Source organism: Geotrypetes seraphini, chromosome 1, assembly GCF_902459505.1.
Source record: "Geotrypetes seraphini chromosome 1, aGeoSer1.1, whole genome shotgun sequence".
Classification (NCBI taxonomy): domain Eukaryota; kingdom Metazoa; phylum Chordata; class Amphibia; order Gymnophiona; family Dermophiidae; genus Geotrypetes; species Geotrypetes seraphini.
Window position 1 is genome coordinate 397633099 of NC_047084.1, and position 25136 is coordinate 397658234.

General features: G+C 44.5%; 2 protein-coding genes across 3 annotated transcripts in view; one reads left to right on the forward strand and one right to left on the reverse strand.

The window, feature by feature from the left end:
* Nucleotides 1-17643, reverse strand: part of LOC117347270 (branchpoint-bridging protein-like) — a 127024-nt gene extending 109381 nt beyond the window's left edge. The window contains exon 1 of the mRNA XM_033917964.1: nucleotides 17526-17643. The gene's annotated coding sequence lies outside the window, so the exon portion shown is untranslated. The remainder of the gene's footprint in view (nucleotides 1-17525) is intronic.
* Nucleotides 17644-17756: 113 nt separating this feature from the next.
* Nucleotides 17757-25136, forward strand: part of CLTA (clathrin light chain A) — a 246552-nt gene continuing 239172 nt past the window's right edge. For both annotated transcript variants that reach the window (XM_033917942.1, XM_033917951.1), the window contains exon 1: nucleotides 17757-18087. In XM_033917942.1, the coding sequence (XP_033773833.1) occupies nucleotides 17904-18087 (184 nt within the window). In that variant the 5' untranslated portion in view covers nucleotides 17757-17903. The remainder of the gene's footprint in view (nucleotides 18088-25136) is intronic.

A 25136-nucleotide genomic window follows, 5' to 3' on the forward strand; every position in this document is an offset into this window, starting at 1 on the left:
TTCAGCCATAGGGACTGACACGTGGATTTATGAATCGGAATAGGGGTTAAATTATTAATAAATTTTAATGTCTGCCATGTGTCTAATAAGCACAGTTACTTACCGTAATGGGTGTTATCCAGGGTCAGCAAGCAGATATTCTACATGTGGGTGACGTCATCCACGGAGCCCCATAGCGGACAGCCTTGTAAGCATACTTGCTTGAAGATTGTCAGGGCGCGCGTCTCCTCAGCATGGCCTCAGTTCAGATAACTAGCTAAGAAGCCAACCAGGGGAGGTGGGTGGGTTGCGAGAATATTTGCCTGCTGTCCCTGGATAACATCTGTTACGTAAGTAACTGTGCTTTATCTCAGGACAAGCAGGCAGCATATTCTCTACATGTGGATGACCTCCAAGCTAACCAAAATGGGACGTGGGAGAGTTGGCAATTCAGGAGAACAGATTTTGCAAAATGGCCGTCCCGTCTGGAAAAAGTATCCAGACAATAGTGACAAGTGAATGTATGAACCGAGGACCAAGTGGCAGCCTTACAGATTTCCTTAATAGGAGTTGATCTGAGGAAAGCTACAGACGCCGCCATTGCTCAAACTTTATGCCCTGTGACTCGACCCTGCAGAGGGAGACCAGACTGAGTATAGCAGAAAGAAATGCAAGCAGCCATCCAGTTAGAGATGGTTTACTTTGTAACAATAAGATCCACAGAAAAGGTTAATCTATTGGAAACAACAAACCATTAGTTCTAATGGTGATATTATAGTTTTAGAATAGATGAAGGAAAAGATCTCAGAGTTGCCACTCCCAGGATAATATTGTTATTGTCCGAAAGGGAATTGTGGCATGTGGTTTCTTTCATTGATCAAACCTTCATCCTTAATTCTTATATTGTATTAAATATTCAAAATAATTTTTTATAAAACATTGTTGTAAATATTACCACGCAAAACTGAATAACTCGTTATAGTTGAAGAGTACTTATCTAGTATTATCTAGTATTATTTTTTATAAATTTTTTTATCTTTTTTCAATCTTTTACTGTGCTAAAAATGCCTAAAGTGCAAACATTTCTTAAAGTGACTCGTGCTAATCCAGCTTATCGATTTAAATAGGCTGTGCAAAATAGCAAGATAGCAAAAATAAATAAAGATTTTAAATAGGCTGTGCAAAATAGCAAAGATGAAACATCATGAATAGGCCTTAAACTGGCACTTATCTTTTTAACATGATGTAGTAAATAACGGCGGATTCATCTAGCCGTAGGAAACCCGTGTATCCAACCAACGGGAACCCGTTTCGCCGCTCTCATGCGGCTTCCTCAGGGTAATATAAGGCAAACGGGTGTCATATAGCGATCCGGGCTTATATTACCCTGAGGAAGCCGCATGAGAGCGGCGAAACGGGTTCCCGTTGGTTGGATACACGGGTTTCCTACGGCTAGATGAATCCGCCGTTATTTACTACATCATGTTAAAAAGATAAGTGCCAGTTTAAGGCCTATTCATGATGTTTCATCTTTGCTATTTTGCACAGCCTATTTAAAATCTTTATTTATTTTTGCTATCTTGCTATTTTGCACAGCCTATTTAAATCGATAAGCTGGATTAGCACGAGTCACTTTAAGAAATGTTTGCACTTTAGGCATTTTTAGCACAGAAAAAAGATAAAAAAATTTATAAAAAATAATACTAGATAATACTAGATAAGTACTCTTCAACTATAACGAGTTATTCAGTTTTGAGTGGTAATATTTACAACAATGTTTTATAAAAAATTATTTTGAATATTTAATACAATATAAGAATTAAGGATGAAGGTTTGATCAATGAAAGAAACCACATGCCACAATTCCCTTTCGGACAATAACAATATTATCCTGGGAGTGGCAACTCTGAGATCTTTTCCTTCATCTATTCTAAAACTATAATATCACCATTAGAACTAATGGTTTGTTGTTTCCAATAGATTAACCTTTTCTGTGGATCTTATTGATAGTGGTTAATCTGTTCTCCTGTTTTACACTAATTTACTTTGTAACAAGACACCCCAACTTATTAGGATCGAAAGATATGAAAAGTTGAGGAGCTGTCCAATAAGCTTGAGTGCGTTTCAAGTAGAAAGCCATCGCACGCTTACAGTCCAAAGTATGATGCGCTACTTCTCTAGGATGAGAATAAGGCTTTGGAAAAAACACTGGAAGAACAATAGATTGGTTGAGGTGAAAGTCCGATACCACTTTAGGCAAGAATTTACGATAGGTACGGAGGACTACTTTGTCATGATGGAAAACGGTGAAAGGTGGATCCGCCACCAAAGCTTGCAGCTCACTGACTCTTCGAGCAGATGTGAGGGTAAAAAGGAACACCACTTTCCAAGTGAGATATTTCAGATGAGCCTTATCAATAGGCTCAAATGGAGGCTTCATCAAATGAGCAAGGACAACATTGAGATCCCAAACCACCACAGGTGGTTTAAGGGGAGGTTGATATTGAAAAGACCTTTCATAAATCTGGAAACCACAGGATGAACAGAGAGTGGTTTCTCGACAATCGGCTGATGAAAAGCAGCAATGGCACTGAGGTGGACTCGAAAAGATGTTGATTTGAGACCAGCCCGAGACAAGTGCAGCAGATAATCCAGCACTGAAGACAAGGAGGCAGACTGTGGCTCCTTGCAATACATAGCACACCAAGAAGAAAATCTAGTTCATTTCTGAGTGTAATACTGTCTAGTGGACTGTTTTCTAGAAGCCTCAAGAACGTCTTGTACAGATTGTGAAAACTGGAAGAGGCAATCAGGTTGAGAGGAACCAAGCTGTTAAGTGTAGAGACTGCAGGTTGGAATGAAGCAGAGATCCTTGACTCTGAGTAAGCAGAGAAAGAAAAACCAGTAGAAGCAGAGGCTCCCTGGTGCAGAACTGTAGTAGAAGGGAGAACCACGGTTGTCTTGGCCACCGAGGAGCTATCAGAATCATGGTGGTGCAGTCTGACTTGAGCTTGACAAGAGATTTCAGAATCAGAGGGAATGGAGGGAACGCATAGAGAAACAGATTCTTCCATTCCAGAAGGAAAGCGTCTGCCTCGAGTTGATGAGGAGAGTAAATCCTGGAGCAGAAACGAGACAATTTGTGGTTGAGGGGAGACGCAAACAGATCTACCTGCAGAGTCCCACACCGAGTAAACATCTGACTTAGAGTCGAGGAATGGAGCGTCCATTTGTGAGGTTGCAAAAGACGACTCAATTTGTCCACCAAACAATTTTGCTGGCCCTAAATGTAGACCGCTCTGAGAAAAATATTGTGACGTATCGCCTAGGTCCAAATTTGCAGAGCTTCCTAGCAAAGAGACAGGGACCCTGTGCCTCCCTGTTTGTTGACATAATACATGGCCACTTGGTTGTCTGTCCGAACAAGGACCACGTGGTCGCGAAGCAGATGATTAAAAGCATTGAAAATGGCTCGGAGCTCCAACAGATTGATATGACAAAGACGATCCATGCTGGATCAATGGCCTTGAGTACGGAGACCGTCAAGATGAGCCCCCCAAGTGTAGGCGGAAGAGTCTGTCGTGAGGACCTTCTGTGGAGGGGGTGCGTGAAACAGCAAACCTCTGGAAAGATTGGAAGAGAGCATCCACCAATGGAGAGACTGTGTCAACAAAGGAGTCACTGCACTGTGTTGAGAGACTGGATCTCAATCTTGCCACCACTGAGACACCAGGGTCCACTGAGGAACTCGAAGGTGAAGTCTGGCAAAAGGAGTCACGTGAACCGTTGAGGCCATGTGGCCTAGCAAGACCATCATTTGTCTTGCTGAAACTGTCGAAAAAACAGACACCCGCTGGCAAAGGTGAATGAGAGCATCCTGATGTGGTTGAGGCAGGAATGCTCTGAGCTGAAGCGTGTCCAGGAGGGCTCCGATAAACTGTAGAGTTCGAGAGGGACGTAACTGGGACTTGGGAAAGTTGACTTCGAATCCCAGACTTTGGAGGAACATAATAGTACATTGATCCGCTACAATAACCTCCTGTTGAGACGACACCTTGATGAGCCAGTCGTCGAGGTAAGAAAACACCTGAAGACCTTGCATCCGCATGGCTGCGGCCACTACCATGAGGGTCATTCCATGTCAAGTGATCAGATTCTTGGAAAATGCCCTGCATGACCATCACGGATTTTGATGAAACTTCATATGCAGAGTCCACCATGTCTCAAACGAACTTTGGTAAAGTTTTAGTTTCGCCTGTGGAATATTTGTGGAGATATAGCCATTTGTTTGACCCCATACCACAATGAAATACAGTACGACAATGACATTCTGACAACTTTGAGACACAATATCTCCCGAGCTGTGTTTCCAAAAAAACTGAAACTTAGCTACCCTGCACAACTTTTTGAGCTCTGTTCATTGCTACCAATAACAATTTTTGCCGAGCACTGAATGAATGCCTGAATTACAGTAAACTTGGCCGAAAAAATTAGTGCTCCAAAAAACTATGCAACATGATACGATATCTGTACACGTGTTTATTCAAAAGTTGATCGAATTTTTGGTAACTCAAACAAACATTACCAAAATATACTACTTCAGTGACGGCTCAGCTGCACAATATAAAAACTACAAGAACTTTGTGAATTTGTGCAATCACAGAAATGATTTCAACATTGAGGCTGAATGGAAAGTTTGACATTACTTAGCTCCCACAATAATTGAGTAATAAATGCGAAATTTGGCGCATAATGTCTCAGTACAACGTTGTTTTCAAAAGTACAATTTCAACCTCCAAGCTCTTTCCATTAGTTTACAAATCAAGTGTAAAGTTGCTAATTTGTGTAAAAAGGCCAAAAATAGGGTATTTTCAGCCTGCTTTTACAGAAAAATACCTTTTAGAAACTCTTTCAAATCAGTCTCATTAGAAAGAGCATATTTCAAACCCCCTAGAAAAGTGGACTTCATTTTTCAACGCAGGTTAACAATGGCTGAAAAAGGGGGACAAAGTTGGGAGACGTTGCCACGGCAACAACCTCTATTTCAACATAGTTCTGTCATTTTTAAAGTTACAGTTTTGTATTGACGTAGTATTACTACTACTCTATTGCGTTGGTCCATGGTGACATTGTCACTACCAGTTCAAGAGTTTGAACTGGCAACCCCATCGCCATAGGTGTCACGCCCGATAGCTGTGCAATACCAGCCACGGGTGGGCCACTTCGTCCAGGTTCCCAAGCCTCGCATTTGGTTTCTTTGTCAAGGTTCCAAAGCCTTTTGTTGGTATCTTTCTAGTTCCAAAGCCAATGATTAGGGTGTCTTATCCTAGGTTCCCAAGCCTAAATTGGGTATCTTATATGGTTCCCAAGCCGAAGTGAAGTCCACTTTGATTTTAACTGCCAGCAATCTTTATAACATTCTGTTAAATTTTTGAGCCACTTTCTTCAATGCAGTTTCTGGAAATTGATATTGGCGGCCGGATGATGTAACTGAAGGGGCACAAAGCATGCAGATGAGGTGTTGCTCTGGAACCCAACAAACGTATTGCCTTTCTGGCCAATAAAACGAATGAGCTGGACCGTGAGGATGCATAAATTTTATCAATGCATCATTTTGTTCAATTGAGACTTCAACAACGTTGCCTATCCACCATTGATTATCGTAAGTACAGGCAACGTAGCAACCAGGAAAGATTTCGGACACTTTCAAATTTGGAATGGCAGTATCAGAAATTTTGGCAACAAAATTTATTGTGTCATTTGAAACTTTGCTGACACGAACCGAGTTTGAGTCGACTGGTACAAATTGGTGGTGCTCTCTGGTACCGGCTACTGTGCTGCTTTCATGCCATCTTTCTTCTTGAAACTTTTTGCTTTCTTCAATTTCTTCTTTTGGAACATAAATGTATTTAACTCCGTGTATATTTTGGTCACAAAAGTTAAATAGATCCTTTGGCGTCAATATTTGATCAGTTGATGGTCTTTGGAGGCTAGCCCGGGCAGCCAGTCGTTTAGTTGTTCCACCAACTCCATCGCAGGGTGATTTTCCGTGGCTAGTTCCAAAAAAATTCCATTCAGCCTCAATGTTGAAATCATTTCTGTGATTGCACAAATTCACAAAGTTCTTGTAGTTTTTATATTGTGCAGCTGAGCCGTCACTGAAGTAGTATATTTTGGTAATGTTTGTTTGAGTTACCAAAAATTCGATCAACTTTTGAATAAACACGTGTACAGATATCGTATCATGTTGCATATGATCAGAAATAATGCAACAGTTTACAACTTGCAATGTGCCCACTTCATTGAGGTAATATGCAACAAAAGGATGTACCGTAGCTTGTGAATTTTCCCAGTGAAAGCCTTGGTCGGCATCCTGTACAACAAATGAGTAATTTTCAGCGAAATCCATCAAAACGATCATTTCCGTTTCTTTTAAGCCTGTCTTCGGTGGCTTGTCAACTTCCAAATCTTGCTTGCAAGTCTTTCAATAAAGTTGTCCATGGTTAGTACGCTTGTTTCTAATGTTTCACGGTCAGCGTGAACCCATTGCTTAAATTCTATTGATTCTTCTGGATCTAAATCCTTGAATATTTCTTCCAGGTATGCTGTTAGTGCTTCTTCACCAGGGCAGTTTTGACATCGTTGTAGCATACAGTCCTTGACATTTAGGTCACACACAGTTTTTTCCATAAGAACTTTGTAGTTCTCTTTGACATTGGCGCCTTGTAGCATGAGCTTTACATTTTGATGTATCGTGCAGACACACACGGAGTGTGCACCTGATGCACCAACGGTTACACACCACTTTGGCCTGAGCTCACATAATTTGGAAAAACCAATTTCAGTTCCGTATTTGTTACAGTACGCCACGTACAGCTCTTTTAAATTACACAACAGCAGCCGCTTTTGCTTTTGTACTTTTAAACCATTGAGGCGGACTGAAATGCAATCTTTTTTGCCAGGACATATTCTGCTGAATTCATCGTCTTCGTAAAAATCTTGAACTCTATTTGCAATTTCTTTTGGAAGGGACTTGCCAATTTTTGCATCAGGTATAGAACAAATGCCTTTCTCTTTCTTTACTTTTTGGGCTGTTCTGACCATGCGCTCTGAAACGCCAAACGCCCACATCTGGAATGGTGCGCCCACATCTGGAATACTGTGTTCAATATTGGTCGCCACACCTCAAGAAGGACAAGGCAATTCTTGAGAGAGTCCAAAGGAGGGCAACGAAACTGGTAAGAGGGCTGGAAAACTGCCCATATGCCGAGAGGCTGGATAAACTGGGTCTCTTCTCTCTGGAAAAGAGGAGGCTCAGGGGGGATATGATAGAGACCTTCAAAATACTTAGGGGCATAGAGAGGGTGGACAGGGACAGGTTCTTCAGACTAAAAGGGACGACAGGTACGAGGGGGCACTCAGAGAAACTGAAGGGGGATAGGTTCAAATCAAATGCAAGGAAGTTTTTCTTCACCCAAAGGGTTGTGGACATATGGAATGCGCTCCCGGAGGAAGTGATCCGGCAGAGTACAGTACATGGATTCAAACAGGGATTGGACGGATTCCTGAGGGAAAAGGGGATCGTGGGGTACTGAGGGAGGTGCTGGGGTGATGCATCAATATAGACAGCTCACCAGGTCGTGCAGGTGCAAGGCCGGAGGGTTAGGACTTTGATGGGAAGATAGGACTTCGATGACAAACCTAGGGGGCAAAAGGGGGCCCCTTCTGGTGATTAAGGCAGGTCATGACCTGTTGGGCCGCCGCGGGGGCGGACTGCTGGGCGGGATGGACCTGTGGTTTGACCCGGCAGAGGCACTGCTTATGTTCTTATGTTCATTGCTGTTTCCTTTATTGACCAACTTTTTGGGGCCATCGTCAATAATTGAACTTTCATTGACCTGTTGGATATTGCAATTTTTGTTTTCATTTCTTCAATGAGGTCAGTGTAATCTTCACATAACTTGCATTCTACAGACTGACGAGACGGCCCAACTTCTTCAGCTGAAACTCCAGCAGCAGATGTAATCTTCTTGGCTATCACATTCTGCACACGTTCAATTTTTCGTATCACATAGCCGGCTTTATCTCTACTAGCTAACCTTCGAATTTTCAATGGAGAGGTTCCTAAAGCAGTCAAGCTTTGATCAACTGCATCGGAGATGCTGATATCAAAATCGTCTGAAGATGAAGATGCTGCAGTAACTTCACTCATTGAAACGTATTGGGCTTTGCACCTACTGCAAAGTTTCTGACCTGGCTTGATATTTATTTTTGCCACTTTTCTAAAATCATTAGACATGGCAAGATCGACTTTTAACAATCCACTTTGAACAATGTGATTTTTCTTTTCAAATGGATTACAACACGATGTTTGCTTTAATTCGTATTTGTCGAGATACTTTGCTTTGTGGTGGAGGCAGATTTGGTCTTTATCCATCAGTTCAACTTCAGAGCGCCGAGTGATAAGCAATTTTTCATCGGTTGACAAATTATGTAAAAAAAATGAGCCCACATTTTTTAGAATAAAATGTGCCGTCATGACACTTTGACAACAATTTTTGCCCAATGGCACAGTCTGGCAGAAAAGGATTATTATTAGTCGATTCGTTGGCATCCATTTTAAACTGAATTAATAATAATGTGGATCTGAAAAAGAAAACAAGTTGTAATTTGTGATCTGCATGCAACAAAATTATCACCTCAATTTCTAGTTAGGAATAATCATTAATTAAGAACACTATAATTGTACCCAAAGCTTGAGTAAAAATAAACAGGGAAAAACAGTGTGAAAAGTGACATAATTGTAAGTTGAAACGTAGGCCGTTGCCATGGTGACATCTCCCAACTTTGTCCCCCTTTTTCAGGCATTGTTAACCTGTGTTGAAAAATGAAGCCCACTTTTCTAGGGGGTTTGAAATATGCTCTTTCTAATTAGACTGATTTGAAAGAGTTTCTGAAAGGTATTTTTCTGTAAAAGCAGGCTGAAAATACCCTATTTTTGGCCTTTTTACACAAATTAGCAACTTTACACTTAATTTGTAAACTAATGGAAAGAGCTTGGAGGTTGAAATTGTACTTTTGAAAATAACGTTGTACTGAGACATTAAGCGCCAAATTTCGCATTTATTACTCAATTATTGTGGGAGCTAAGTAATGTCAAACTTTGACTTTTTTTGGAGCACTAATTTTTTCGGCCAAGTTTACTGTAAATCAGCCATTCACTCAGTGCTCGACAAAAATTATTATCGGTAGCAATGAATAGAGCTCCAAAAGTTGTGCAGGGTAGCTAAGTTTCAGTTTATTTGGAAACATAGCTCGTAAGATATTGTGTCTCAAAGTTGTCAGAATGTCACTGTCGTACTGTATGTCATTGCAGTATGGGGGTCAAACAAATGGCTATATCTCCACGAATATTCCACAGGCGAAACTAAAACTTTACCAAAGTTCGTTTGATACATGTGGGACTTTGTGCATAAAGTTTTATCAAAATCCGTGATGGTCATGCAGGGAGCCCTTGATCACTTGACATGGAATAACCCATGAGGAACTTCGTGAAGACCCTGGGGAAGAGGCGAGTCCGAAGGGAAGAACTCGGTATTGTAGATGGAGATTCCCCACCTGAAATCTCAGGAACTTCCATGAGGCCGGATGAATTGGGACATGAGTGTAAGCAACAAAATCACCTCCAAAAATCAACCACTGTACTAATTCACAGAAATGCTTCGTGCCATGCCTCAGAGACCTAGTATTCAGGCAGAAAACTGCTAGATACACAGTCAGGTCACAGTCTCAATCATTGGTTAATGGCATGTACATATAGTACTAAATTCTTTTTTCTTTACTATTTGTAATTTTTAAATTATGAGTTTAAGTTATTTAAATATTTTTATTAAAAATGTTGAGAACATCAAACATCAACCATTCAATGATAGTGCAAAAACTTAAAACAGCACTTATCTTTATGGATGTAACTGTCGGCACTGTTTTTGCAATTTCCCCTGACGAAACCAGTGCAGGTGAAACGGTGGCCACGTTGGGTCTTAAGCTCAGTGCCGACAGTTATGGGTCTTAAGCTGAGTGCCGACAAATAGTAAAGAAAAAAGGCATGGCACGAAGCATTTCTGTGAATTAGTACAGTGGTTGATTTTTGGAGGTGATTTTGTTGCCTATATTCTGTTTTACACTTCCATAGTATTTGTTTTTTGGTTACATGAGTGTAAGCCTCAGTGAGCATAACCAATCCCCGTGGTCTATCAGGGATACAACGTAGGAAGACAGAGCATCCAAAACTTTTGACAAGAAATTTGTTGAGGGCTCTGAGATCCAGAATGGGTCGCAAGACCCCGGTCTTCTTGGGAACCAGGATATAACGGGAATAAAAACCCGTGTCCCGTTGGTTCAAGGGAACCTCCTTGAACGCTCGAAGGCAAAGAAGAGCCTGAGCCTCCTGAAGAAGAAGGGGAAGTTGTGACACGGTGGAAGGAAATTCTCTTGCAGGGAGGTCGGATGGCACTTGAAGAAATTGAAGCGAGTACCCCTCCCGGATGATGATGAGAACCCAGAGGTCTGATGTTATCAGCTCCCACTGATGATAAAAGTGATGGAAACGACCTCCGATGGGCAGGAGATGGGTGCAGGCGAACGTCATGCTCTGACTGGGATTGTCAAAAAGATGGCGTGGGCTTAGCTGCAGGAGTCTGAGGTTTCTGCGCACGCTGCTGCTGACGTCTGGACGGTGGGTGGGAAAAAGCCGGAGTAGACTTCTGCGGGTAGCGCCGTGAAGGCAACTTATACAGCTTGGCAGAAGGGGCCTTCGCTTTAGGCCGCACCAGGGAGGCAAAGGACTGCTCGTGCTCAGAGAGACGTTTGGTAGCCGCCTCAATGGAGTCATCGGACAACTCAGTACCCAAACAAGGAAGATTGGCTAGACGATCTTGCAGGTTGGGATCCATATCCACAATGCGCAGCCAAGCGGCGCATAACCACTGCAAAAGCCGTAACCCTGGAGGACCACTCAAAGGCATCATATGTGGCTTGGAGCATTAAGAGACAAATCTGAGAAAAAATCTCCTGAAGCTGATGAAACTCCGGCAGACGATCCAGCCAAGTAAGCATGGAAAGACGGCATGGTTTTAATGCAGTATTTGAAGTAGAACGTGAAATTGAAATTATAATTGAGGACCCTATTAGACATAATTGAATTTTGGTAAAGGCCACGGCCAAACTTATCCATGGTATGTCCCTCCCTGTCTGGAGGGACAGCGGCGTAGACCTTGGCTGGGTTAGATTTCTTTAAAGAGGATTCCACAACAAAGGATTGGTGGAACAACTGCACCTTTTCAAACCCCTTGCAAGGAACCGTCCAGTAACGAGATTCCATTTTAGAAGGGATGGCCGGAATGGCATAAGGGGTCTCCAGATTCCTGATAAATGTTTGCTGGGAGACAGGATTCATGGGAAGTGACTCCTTTGGCGGATGAAGAAGGTCCATCTCGGCCAAATACTCAGGGGTATACCGGGATTCAGACTGGAGATCCAGCTGAAGAGCCTTACCCATATCAAAAACGAACTTGGTAAAGAAAGACGACTTGGAAGTCGAAGCCTCCTCATGAGGTGAAGAGGATCGAGACCTTGGGGCAGCAGAATAGGAAGGAGAAGCCTCTCTAGAATATTGAGAAAACATATCCATATCCAGCATAAGAGACAGTGAAGAGGCTCTATTGCGCGACAGTGGCGGAGTCAGAGTGCCTACGCTTCAGCAGCCTCGAAGGAGAAGACCCAGGAGTCCGAGGGGTGGAGTCCTGCTGGGCGTGCCTCGGAGAAACAGGGGAAGAAAGATCTCTCACAAAGTGCCTTGAGGAGGAAGACCCTGAACTCAACTTGCCCCGCCCTGTAGAAACAAGAGGCGAGGAAGGCGGACGAGGTCGAGACCTAGGTCCCGGAGGGAAAGATGGCTTGACAGACCTTGACACATGAGGTACAGGAGACCTGCCCCTCCGCAGAGGGGACACCTTGAGCTGCTTTGAAGGCAGGTGCCTCGAGGACGAGGCAACTTTGGCATGGTGCCTTGATCGAGGCTTAGCAGATGGAGACTCGACCCCAGAAGTACAAGGGGAAGCGTCACTAGAGGACAATTGACTGGCGGGGCTGGTCTCGAGGGGCCTCGATGGGGCACTCACCTGGCTCGCAGGAAGTGGGGTCGAGGCAGAGGCAAGCTGAGCAAAGACTGATGTAATTTGTGTGGTTAGGATGGCCTTCAGCATGTCCTCGAACATGGGCAGCGAGACCAATGGATCTGGTCGGACAGGTGCAGCAGTGCGCTCCAATGAGGGTGATCTCGAGGAAGAGTATTCCCTATGTTTGAAGGCATGCTTGGATGGAGGTCTCGTAGAGGCTGGCACGACTGCACTCGTTGCCTGGACTGCCTGAGACTCAGTGGGAGGCTTCTTAGATAACGTACCTGGAGGAGGAAGAGGAGACTTACCCGAAGACGAAGCCTTAAGAGGTACAGCAGACGGGGCCTTCGAGGCCGAGGGCAATTAGGCTGAGGTTGAGGACTTCGGGGCCGAGGCCTGCTCCATAACACCGAAGAGCTCAAGGATCCTGGAACGCCACCTGCGAAGAGCCCACGATTGAAGAGTGGCACAGCATGGGCAGGATTCTGTACGATGGTCGGAGCCCAGGCACTGAATGCACCAACGATGAGGGTCAGTGATGGAGATGACCTGACCACACTGAGTATACTTTTTAAATCCGGTAACAGGGACATAGGGAACAACACACAGCTGCAGCTGATCGAGGGCTGTTGGTCTGACCGAAACCCGGGGGCCCCTGGGCCAAAGCAACAGAGAAAATAACAAAACTTTTATTTTTCACACGTGCCGCACAGCGACTAGCACAGTTAAAACAATAAAGAAAGTCGCGGTGTGGAGAAGGCAATTAGTCGGCACGCAGAGCTGAGGAACAGGGCTTCTCAGCTCCATGGAAAACTAAGAACTGAAGCCACACTGAGGAGACGCGGACCCTGACTTGGGTGGGAAGGCACTCGCAAACTTTGAAGATCTTCAAGCCAGTTTGCTTGCGAGGCTGTCTGCTATGGGGCTCCGTGGATGACGTTACCCACATGTAGAGAATATGCTGCCTGCTTGTCCTGAGGACCCAGAAGATAGCGTTCTCGGAGATCCTACCAGTACCGAGGGCAGATGTGAAAAGGCAGGAGGAACTACAATCAATAAATGCGTGGATAAGGAGATGGTGTGAGGAAGAAGGGTTCCACTTCGTGAGGAACTGGACAACGTTTTGGGGCAAGAGCAAGCTCTACAGGAGAGATGGACTGCACCTGAGTGCGGCGGGAACAAGACTTCTAGCAAACAACATCAAGAGAGGAATAGAACAGGCTTTAAACTAAGAGGAAGGGGAAAGCCGACAGTCGACCTAGTGTTGACGATTCGGAAGAAGGTATCCTGTGAAGATACTAAGGGGAAAAAAGGCTGGGAAGAAACAAGGGACGAAATACAGGACTCAACTAACCCAGAAGAGGAGGTTAGAAAGATTGTAGCAAAAGAGAAGACACTAAAGACCGAAGCACAGGGAAAGAAAATGAAGACAACAAAATGCCAGGATCTAAATTGCATATATACTAATGCAAGGAGCCTAAAAAACAAAATGGGGGAACTAGAAGCCATGGCTAATGCAGAGGATATAGACATCGTTGGAATCTCTGAAACATGGTGGAATGAGGAAAGCAAATGGGATACAGCACTGCCGGGGTACAAGCTCTATCGCCAGGACAGGTCAGGTCAGAAAGGAGGTGGAATAGCCCTATACATAAAAGAAAGCATACAATCGACAAGAATAGACATAGCGGAGACGACCAACAAGCTGGAATCGCTATGGGTTAAAATACCAGGTAGGAAAGGACATGAAATAAAGATGGGCCTATACTATCGTCCACCCGGGCAAATCGGAAATATCGATAAAGAAATGGAAGCTGAGATGAAGCGAGAATGCAAAAGCGGTTACACAGTTATTATGGGAGACTTCAACTACCCTGGGATAGACTGGAGTCTTGGAAGCTCAAGATGCGCTAGGGATACAGAATTCCTGGAGGCTACACAAGATTGCTTCATGGAACAGCTTGTTAGAGAATCGACAAGAGGAAATGCCACTCTGGATCTAATCCTAAATGGGTTAATGAGACCTGAAAAAAAATGGAAGTAGTGGGACCATTGGGAAACAGCGATCATAATATGATCAAGTTCAAGGTTGAAGTAGGAATATCGAAAGGAAAGAAAACCATAGCGACAACTTTCAACTTCAGAAAAGGAAACTACGAAGCAATGAGGGAAATGGTAAGGAAGAAACTTAGGAACACTTCCAAGAAATGCCAAACGGTAGAACATGCCTGGTCTTTTTTCAAGGACACGGTGAGAGAGGCTCAAAAACTGTATATCCCCAGATTCAGAAAGGGGTGCAAAAAGAGTCGAACAAAAGATCCGGTATAGATCACTAAAATAGTGAAGTAAGCGATAGGCATTAAGAAAAATTCATTCAGGAAATGGAAAAGGACAAAACTGAGGAGAACTGGAAAGAGCACAGGAAGTATCAAAAAGAATGTCACTGTGTGGTTCGTAAAGCCAAAAGAGAGTATGAAGAGAGGCTAGCCAGGGAGGCACAAAATTTCAAACCGTTCTTCAGATATGTTAAAGGGAAACAGCCAGCTAGGGAGGAGGTGGGGCGCTGGATGACGGAGACAGGAAGGGAGTAGTGAAGGAGGAGAAAGAAGTCGTGGAAAGACTTAACATGTTCTTTTCGTCTGTATTTACGAATGAAGACACAACCAACATACCGGAACCTGAGCAATTCTTCAATGGAAATCAAGCTGAAAAATTAACATCCATGGAAGTGAGCCTTGAAGATGTGCGCAGGCAGATAGAAAAACTAAAAACTGACAAATCCCCAGGTCCAGATGGAATCCATCCAAGGATTCTGAAAGAATTAAAGGAGGAGATAGCGGAACTAACGCAGCAAATTTGTAACCTATCCCTGAAAACAGGAGTGATTCCGGAGGATTGGAAGATAGCCAACGTCACGCCCATCTTTAAAAGGGGATCAAGAGGTGACCCGGGAAACTACAGAACGGTGAGTCCCACCTCGGTTCCGGGGAAAATGGCAGAAGCACTGATAAAAGAAAACATCAATGAACATTTGGAAAGAAACGAACTTCTGAAAACAAGCCAACATGGTTTCTGCAGGGGGAGATCGTGCCTAACTAACTTATTGCACTTCTTCAAAGTAATTAACAAACAGATGGACAGAGGAGACCCCATAGATATCATATACTGGATTTCTAAAAAGCCTTTGACAAGGTGCCATGGGGTGGACGGAGACGTTCATAGATGGATCAGAAACTGGTTGGCGGGTAGGAAACAGAGGGAAGGGGTGAAGGGCCACTACTCGGAATGGAGGAGGGTCACGAGTGGTGTCCCGCAGGGCTCGGTGCTTGGGCCGCTGCTATTTAATATATTCATAAATGATCTAGAAACAGGGACGAAGTGTGAGATAATAAAATTTGCGGACGACACCAAACTATTTAGTGGAGCTCGGACTAAAGAGGACTGCGAAGAATTGCAAAGGGACTTGAGCAAACTAGGGGAATGGGCAACGAGATGGCAGATGAAGTTCAACGTTGAGAAATGTAAAGTATTGCATCTGGGAAGCAGAAACCCGAGCTACAACTATACAATGGGAGGGATGTTAGTGAACGAGAGTACCCAAGAAAGGGACTTGGGGGTAATGGTGGACATGACAATGAAGCCGATGGCACAGTGTGCAGCGGCCGCTAAGAGAGCGAATAGAATGCTAGGTATAATCAAGAAGGGTATTACAACCAGGACGAAAGAAGTTATCCTGCCGCTGTATCGGGCGATGGTGCGCCCGCATCTGGAATACTGCATCCAATATTGGTCGCCGTACCTTAAGAAGGATATGGCATTACTTGAGAGGGTTCAGAGGAGAGCGACACGTCTGATAAAAGGGATGGGAAACCTTTCATACGCTGAGAAATTGGAGAAACTGGGTCTCTTTTCCCTGGAGAAGAGGAGACTTAGAGGGGATATGATAGAGACTTATAAGATCAGGGGCATAGAGAGAGTAGAGAGGGACAGATTCTTCAAACTTTCAAAAAATATAAGAACAAGAGGGCATTCGGAAAAACTGAAAGGGGACAGATTCAAAACAAATGCTAGGAAGTTCTTCTTTACCCAGCGTGTGGTGAACACCTGGAATGCGCTTCCAGAGGACGTAATAGGGCAGAATACGGTATTGGAGTTTAAAGAAAGGATTGGACAATTTCCTGCTGGAAAGGGGGATAGAAGGGTATAAATAGAGGATCACTGCACAGGTCCTGGACCTGTTGGGGCCGCCGCGTGAGTGGGCTGCTGGGCACGATGGACCTCAGGTCTGACCCAGCAGAGGCATTGCTTATGTTCTTATGTTAAAAATTCTATTGTTCTTATACATCCTAGGTAACTTGATACTTAAAATGTGACACAATCTCAATGGAGACAGGAGTTGCCATTCCAACCTTAACCAGTCCGGAAGATTTTCCATGAGCTTGGGGAGGATCCAATACATACCCTGATGCAGTATATAGGCCTGATGGTACCTATAAAAATTGGGAAAATTTACCCCACCCGCTGCAATTAGCTTTTGTAAAGATACTAAAGCAATTTGAGCAGCTTTACCCAGCCAACTAAATTTGGTGAGAATACTATTCAATTTCTTATAAAAAAAAAAGACCCCTGAAAATAAACTGGCAACATATCCATTGGGTAGCAAACCACAGGAGAAATCATCATTTTAACCGTTTGGACTCTCCCCCACCAAGACAGATGTAATGGGTTCCAGTGCTCACACATTTCTGAGACCTTTAGCAATAAGGATTTTTCATTTACTCTCAACCTATCTTCCAGCATTTTTTGAATCCAAATACCTAAATATTTTATACTCTCCAATTTAGTCCAATTTATTTTGTATCCAGAAAATTTTCCAAATCTGTCAATCAAGTCTAGTAAATACGAGATGGTAGATTCAGGATTTTTCAAATAAAGCAAAATATCATCTGCATAAGCAGAGACCTTATATTCCCAACCTGCATAAGGAATACCCTGAATCTCCTCTGCCTGTTGAATAACCAATAGCAAGGGTTCCAGAACAATATCAAAAAGCAGAGGAGATAATGGAAACCCCCATCTAACTCCCCTCTCCAGACGAACGTTCTGAAAAAGTATTATTAATATATAATCTGGCAGAAAGGTTTGAATCATTTGTATAAATCCGGAACCAATACCAAACCAATCCATTGCTTGATACATGAAGGTCCATTCTACACAATCAAAGGCCTTCTTGCAACAGATGTTATCCGAGGACAACAGGTAGAGTTTTCTCAACCCTTCCGCCTCCTCTTCTTGGCTGAGGGGAGGGCTGACGCACGAGCGCCAGAGGCTCTTAAAGTTAGTTGTAATGTAAGCACAACTTTTACATACAATGTCGCACCGAGGTTCCGCCGAAAACGTCACTCCGTACGTAAGAACATATTGTACCCAGTCTCGCTGATAACACCCACGGCCCTTCTGGCACAGCATTAACCTTCTGGCAAAATCCTTAAATAGAAACGCTTAAGGGAAAACGCTTACTACGCTGAAAGAGCGTGCTATGCAAAAGTCTTTTTCCAAGCTGGTTGGTTGGCCCTGTCTTCAGTAGTGTGTCGGCTTGTTTTGATTGGTGGTTAGAGGCGGTTCGTTGAAGGCTGCTGATTTCCGGTGGGTCGCTCGGTTTCCGTTCACCGTTATTTGTTGGTGACCTCGCAGCCTTCGGTTTTCTTGCTGAGTTGGTGTGATTTTGCGGCTCCGGGTACACGGACTATGGCAGAGTTTGACGTGTTTGGTATGCCACAAGGCGTCGGTAATGGAGTGCTGGGTGAGGAGGACCCGGCTGCTGCTTTTCTGGCGCAGCAAGAGAATGAAATAGCTGGTATCGAGAATGATGTGGGCTTCAGTATTCTGGAGAACGGCGAAGTGCCGACGGCCTTGGAGAACGAGAACCTCGGTGAGAATCTGGCTGAGGAGCGACTACGCGCAAGATCAGTTTATAAGTTCTAGCATTTCAAAATAATTGGGGTGCCAAACACAATATAAGCTATCTCGGGTGTTGGTAAGCTCGGAAATTTGGATAGTAGACAAACTATTTTCTGTTAATTTATTTCTAGTATGTAGCATATTTGTGTAGCTTTTTTTTTTCTCTCCAAACCTCCACCTTCTTTCGACTAAGATTGTCTAAACCAGGGGTGCCCACACTTTATGAGCTTGCGAGCTACTTTTATAATGACTAAATCAAATGATCTACCAACAATAAAATTTTTCAAAAAACACAAAGCACACTGAAAGGCAGAGAAAATGTTAATTATTCATATTCCTGGTTTTTTCAAAGATGTCACGGCAGATGACTATATGCAATGTCACCTCAGTAACAAAATACAAAAATAGACAAATATACCCCCTCCCTTTTTACTAAACCATGATAGCAGGTTTTAGCACAGGGAGTTATGCTGAATGCCTCGCACTGCTCTCAATGCTCATAGGCTCCCTGTGCTAAAATACGTTATTGCGGTTTAGTAAAAGGGAGCCATAGTGCAAAATATAGACAGCAGATATAAATTCTCAAAACACACATTTTGATCACTAAATTGAAAATAAAATCATTTTTCCTACCTTTTTTTGTTTGGTGATTTCATGAGTCTCTGGTTGCACTTTCTTCTTCTGACTGCGCATCCAATCTTTCTTCCTTTCAGCCTCCTGTATGTTTCCTTTCCTCCAGACCTCATTCTCTCCCCCAACTTTTTCTTTCTGTCTCCCTGTTCCCCCTTCTTTCTGTCTCCCTGTCTGCCCTATTCTTTCTTTCTCCGTGCCCTCCCCCAAGCCACTCGGTTTGCTGCCACCGCCATCGGGGAACAGCCCCCAAGCCACCGCCGTCCCAAGCTTTCCCTGCAGAAGCGTTGCGCTGATCAGCATTCCGCTCCCCATTCCATCCAGCCTGAGCCCCATCTCTCCTTGATCCAGCATTTCCCTTCTATGTCTGTCAGAATTACCATTCCACCTATTTTCCAGCATCCCCCTTCTTTGTTTCCATCTCACCTATATCCTTATCTCACCACTTTTTTAGAATCTTCATTTGTCTCTGTCCTTGTCTTTTCCCCATGTTCATCATTTGCCCTTTCAATGTCTTTATCTCCCCCCCACACACACTTTTTCAGCATTACTTCTATGTCTCTATTTCACCTCCTCTTCATGTCCCCTCTATATCTCTATCCTTATTCAGTAGGTCCTGCTTACCCTTTGTGTCACTATCTCCATTTTCAGCTTTTCCCCTTTTCCTTTGTTAATGCATCCTGTAGCCAGAATCTTTCCACCCTCCCTCCACTCCGGCCCAGCCCAGTATGAAATATTTCCTTTTGTTTCCCTCCCCTCTCTCTTTCTCTCTCTCTTCTGCTCCCTCACCCGCGAGTCCTGCATCTGGCCCTCTCCCTTCTACCTGCACCCGGCAACACCCGGCAACACCCTCGTCAGCAGCGGTGATCAAGAAAGGCTGCTGACATCGAGGCCTCCCTCTACGAGTTCCGCCTTTGTGGAAAAAGGAAGTTGAAACAAGCGGGACTTGCAGAGGGTAGGCCCCTACGTCAGAAGCTTGTGTCGATCGCTGCTGCTGAGTTGCTGAAGAGAGCCGCGGAGCAGGGGGTGTGGCCGGAAGTAGGTAGAAGGGAGAGGGCTGCTGAAAGAGGTAGAATTTCCGGAGTATGACACCGACCCGGGCCAGGATGATTTCTTTTTCAGGCTGCTGCTGCTGCCGCCACCACGCCCCCCCCCCCCCAAAATGAAAAAAATAGCCTAAAGTGGATGCCCGGCGTCAGCGTCTTTGACGTTGGGGAGAGGAAGATTGATAGGTTCGGTAGATCGGGACGGCAACACGAGTCTATCACGGAGCCCGGGATGGGCTCTGCGATTGACTCACGTTGCCTTCCTGAGCTACCGGTCGATCACGATTGACGTATTGGGCACCCCTGGTCTAAACAATATTGGGAAAAATAGCATGAGCAACCTTTTCATAAGTGTTCTTTCTAAAACGCACATCTTGAAACTGAGTTAACGAACAAAAAATAACAAACACTTGTGGAAGAAGGTACTTGTATAGTAAGACAGGGTTTTATATACTATGTATATATATATATATATATATATATATATATATATATATATTGTGTGTGTATATATATAGTTTTTTGTTAGCTGCTTTTGTGAACCGCTTTAAAACCTTGGCTCTCTTAAATGGTATTGGACAAACGTTACTTGACTTCTGTGGAGTACAGTTCACTCCGCTTAAGTGCATGCCCTTCGGACTGGGTCTCCATGTGCGCTTATATGGAGTGTGCGCTTAATAGGAGTGGGGGATAGGTAGGGGAAGGCTGTAGTTAAGCCGGCTCAGTTTAAATATGGCGTATGGGTTGCTGGAGCCTAAAGTACAGGAAAGCTATGCACTACAGCTTGAGTGGAAGCAGGGCACTCGCTTTCCCAGCTGTCACAGCGCTTTAAGCTGCTGTGTGAAGCCTAGCCATTCCCAGTCAGAATGTGAATGTAACGTGAAAGAATAGAGGTTGGACTTATGGCATCGGTGCGCATAAGCGGATTGTGTGCTTATCTGAATTGCAAATATCCGGAGTTTATGTCCATTGACATTAATGTAAAAAAAAAACAAACAAACCGGGACTGTGGTGGTAGGCTGCGGATAACTGAAGCATGCACTTAACCGACGTGCACTTAGGTGGAGTCAACTTTGCTGACACTCCCACTGAATAGAATGGGATAGTGCTTCTCAACCCAGCCACACCCAGCCAGTTGGGTTTTTAGGATATATGAAGATAACATGCACTTCTTCCTTAGTATGCAAAATTTCTTTTGTGCATATTCATTGAGGCTATCCTGAAAACCTGACTGGCTGTGTCAGGTTTTATCAGCCTGATTGGGTGTGTCAGTGTTTATCAGCCTGACTGGCTGGGTTGATAAACACTGGAATTAGAAATTATTTCTAGAAAGGATAAGTGAATCAAAGTCTATTCCAGTGGCTATGGGAGAGGGAGATTTGATGTGCTACAGTAATGTGACTTGCAATGTAGATTTGCTTATTATCCCAGGACAAGCAGGCAGCATATTCCCACACATGGGTGACGTCACCGACGGAGCCCCACAGCGGACAGCCTCGAAAGCAAACTTGCTTGAAGATCTCGATCTTTCGAGGACTGCATCGCACATGCGCGCGTGCCTTCCCGCCCGAACTAGGGGGCGCATCTCCTGAGAGGATCCTCAGTTCATTTAATTCCACGGAGACAAGAAGACACGTTTTTCTACATCTCTGCAGCAATTTAGCCTTCTCTTCACCGCGGCTGTTTCTTTTTTTCAGTAAAGTTCGTTCGCTGTGCTCTTCTATTTTATTTCTCCTTTTTCCATAAAAAAAAAAAAAAGAAATTTTTTGTTTCTTTTCTTTCTTGTCCGGCTGGTGAGCCTTGGGCCTAGGCCCAATTGCTCCTTCCGTTCGACACGGACTTTATTTTTTCTATGTCCCGGCCTCTCACCGGGTTTAAACGTTGTCGTCAGTGCAATCGTGTAATTTCGGTCACCGATCCCCACTGCCGCTGTCTACAGTGCCTGGGTCCAACCCATTCCCCAGAAGATTGTCATCGTTGTTTCACTCTCACTCCACGGTCTTTTCGACGCAGGTGCGCCCAATTTTTTCAACTTTTCAGAGACATGGAGCAACCTTCGGATTCGACTTCGACCTCGGCGGCTGCCCCGGTCTCGAAGGCTTCGACTCCGACAACATCGACGACCACGGTCTCGAAGGCTTCGACCCAAGTTCCGGCGGGAGCTTCGGTCTCGAAGGCCTCGACCTTGCCTGCTTCGGTTCCCTCGAAGACGGTGCCATTAGTGAAGTCTTCCATAGGGGGTAAGTTTCCGGGTTCTCTTTCAGGTACCGTACCCAAGAAGCCACCAGAGTCCTCTGCACGCCCATCTTACAAGCGTACCTCCAAGATAAGGGAACACTCACCTTAAAGGTCGCCCTCTTCGGAGTGTACTGCTGCACCTACGAGATCAGAACCTTCTGTCTCGGTGCCGATGCTGGAGGACATGCTAAAATCTATACTGACCACTCAGATTTCCTCTTTAGTGGCTCAATTGGTCCCGTCCTCGACCTTGCCTCGGATGGATCAGCCTGTCACCCAACCGGAGCTTCCAGTATCTCGAGGCCGATCCCGGACACCGAAGAGAATACCTTCATCTGATTCTTCTCCGGAATCACTTCCTCCGAAGCACCGGTCGAAGCATTCGAGACATATTGCTTCCAAGCTTCGGAGGGAGTCTTCTGCTTTGGATACCGAGACTTCTCTGCCTCATTCTTCGAAATCGAAGCACGGATCCCAACACCATCGAGAATCGACTCGAAGTCCTTCTCGACCAAAGACTCCACCGTCAAAACCAGCTCGTCGAGACACTTCACCTCAGACCTCGACTCATTCGGTACCACGTACACCTGGTACTTCTCCATCCAGGAGCCTTAAGAGAAAACATTCTCTTACTCCACCACATAGTACAGCTTCTTCTGTAACTCTACGTCTGGAGTCAGAACCACTCTCACCATATTCTAGAGAGGCTTCTCCTTCCTACTCAGCACTTCCTAAATCTCGCAGTGTGTCTCCTGAGGAAGCATCTGATTCCAAATCCATTTCATTTGCAAAATTTATCTTTGATATGGGACAAGCTCTCAAACTGGACCTCCATTCAGATTCTAAATATACTCCTGAATATTTAGCAGATATGGAGCTTCCTCATCCACCTAAAGAGTCACTATGTTTACCAATGACTCCTGTTCTCAAACAAACCTTTGTTCGTAACATGGAGACTCCTTATTCCATCACTGCCATTCCATCTAAATTGGAATCCCGTTATCGAACTGTTCCATGTAAGGGTTATGAAAAATCTCAACTTTCTCATCAATCCTTGGTAGTAGAATCATCTTTAAAGAAAGCTCATCCTTCCAAAATCTACGCTTCAGTTCCTCCAGGCAGAGAAGGTCGTACCATGGATAAGTTTGGTCGTCGTTTATACCAGAACTCTATGATGGCAAATAGAGTTCTTAATTATAGCTACATTTTTACATCTTACTTCAACCACTTTCTGAAGATATTACCATCTTTTTACCCGGATATCTCCACAACTCGTCTTTCGGAATTCAAACTCATCCTCAAGACTCTTTCTCAATTACGACTCTTCATGTTACTAGCCTCATATGTCGCATTTGAACTCTCGTCTCGAGTATCTGCCTTTGCTGTAGCCATGCGTCGTTTAGCATGGTTACGCATTGTTGACATGGATCCCAATCTTCAAGATCGATTGGCGAATCTACCTTGTCAGGGGAACAAATTGTTTGATGACTCTATTGAAGCAGCTACCAAGCGTCTCTCAGAACATGAATGCTCTTTTGCTTCCCTCATTCGACCAAAACCTAAACCTACACCAACTAGAGGTTTTAAACAGACTCCACGTCGTTATCCTCAGAAAACGACTCCTGCTTTTTCCAGGCCTCCTCCTCGTCGTCCTCCTCAACAACAGTGCCAGCAAAAGTCTCAGACTCCTGCTGCCACCAAACCAGCTCAGTCTTTTTGACAGTCTCAGCCTGAGCATTCCAATTTCCCTGTTTCCAAATTCTCCCCTTCCCATAGGGGGTCGTCTTTCCACATTTTATCACCAGTGGGAGCTCATTACATCAGATCTCTGGGTGCTTACCATCCTACGAGAGGGATACTCTCTTCGGTTGCTTCAGGTGCCTCCAGATCGCCATCCAAGAGAGTGTCCTTCCAATCAGTCGCACCTTCCCCTTCTTCTTCAAGAAGCTCGGGCTCTGCTTCGCCTGCGAGCTGTGGAGGAAGTTCTTCTTCCCCAAAGGAACTTGGGATTCTACTCCCGTTATTTTCTAGTTCCCAAAAAGACGGGGGATTTGCGACCGATCCTGGATCTCAGAGCTCTCAACAAATATCTAGTCAAAGAGAAATTTCGAATGCTCACTCTGCCAACTTTATATTCCTTAATGGATCACGGGGTTTGGATGTGTTCCCTCGATCTCAAAGAGGCGTATACTCATATCCCTATTCATCCAGCATTTCGCAAGTACCTCAGATTTCAAGTAGGAAGCCTTCATCTGCAGTACCGAGTTCTCCCCTTCGGGTTGGCTTCTTCTCCCAGAGTTTTCACAAAATGTCTGGTGGTGGTGGCTGCAGCTCTTCGCAACCAGGGTTTCCAAGTATTTCCATACCTTGACGACTGGCTCATCAAAGCTCCCTCTTTTTCAGGGGTTATTGCAGTGACCCATCAGACTATTCTTTTTCTTCAAAGTTTGGGATTTCACATAAACGTTCCCAAATCTCAGTTAACTCCCTCTCAGTCTCTCCAGTTCATAGGAGCAACTCTGGACACTATCAATCTGAGAGCCTACCTTCCACAACCACGTCAGGCCGCACTTCTTCAGATTTCTCATCAAGTCTTCCACCTTCCATCCGTTCCAGCACTAAAGATGATGGTTCTGCTCGGTCACATGGCTTCTACAGTTCATGTGATTCCTTTTGCCAGACTTCACCTTCGTATTCCTCAATGGACACTGGCATCCCAATGGCAGCAAACCGTGGATCCACCTTCTCAACTGATTTCCATAACTCCTTCATTGCGGAAGTCTCTCCGTTGGTGGATGCTCTCTTTGAATCTTTCAAGAGGCTTGCTGTTCCACCCTCTTCCTCATCAGAAAGTCCTCACAACCGACTCGTCAACGTACGCATGGGGAGCTCATGTGGTCGGTCTCTGCACTCAGGGTCTATGGACTCCAGCAGACCGTCGGTGTCATATCAATCTGTTGGAACTCAGAGCGATATTCTATGCTCTCAAAGCTTTTCAACATCTCCTTCACGACATGGTGATTTTTGTACATACAGACAACCAGGTAGCCATGTATTATGTCAACAAACAAGGAGGGACGGGATCTCATTCCCTATGTCAAGAAGC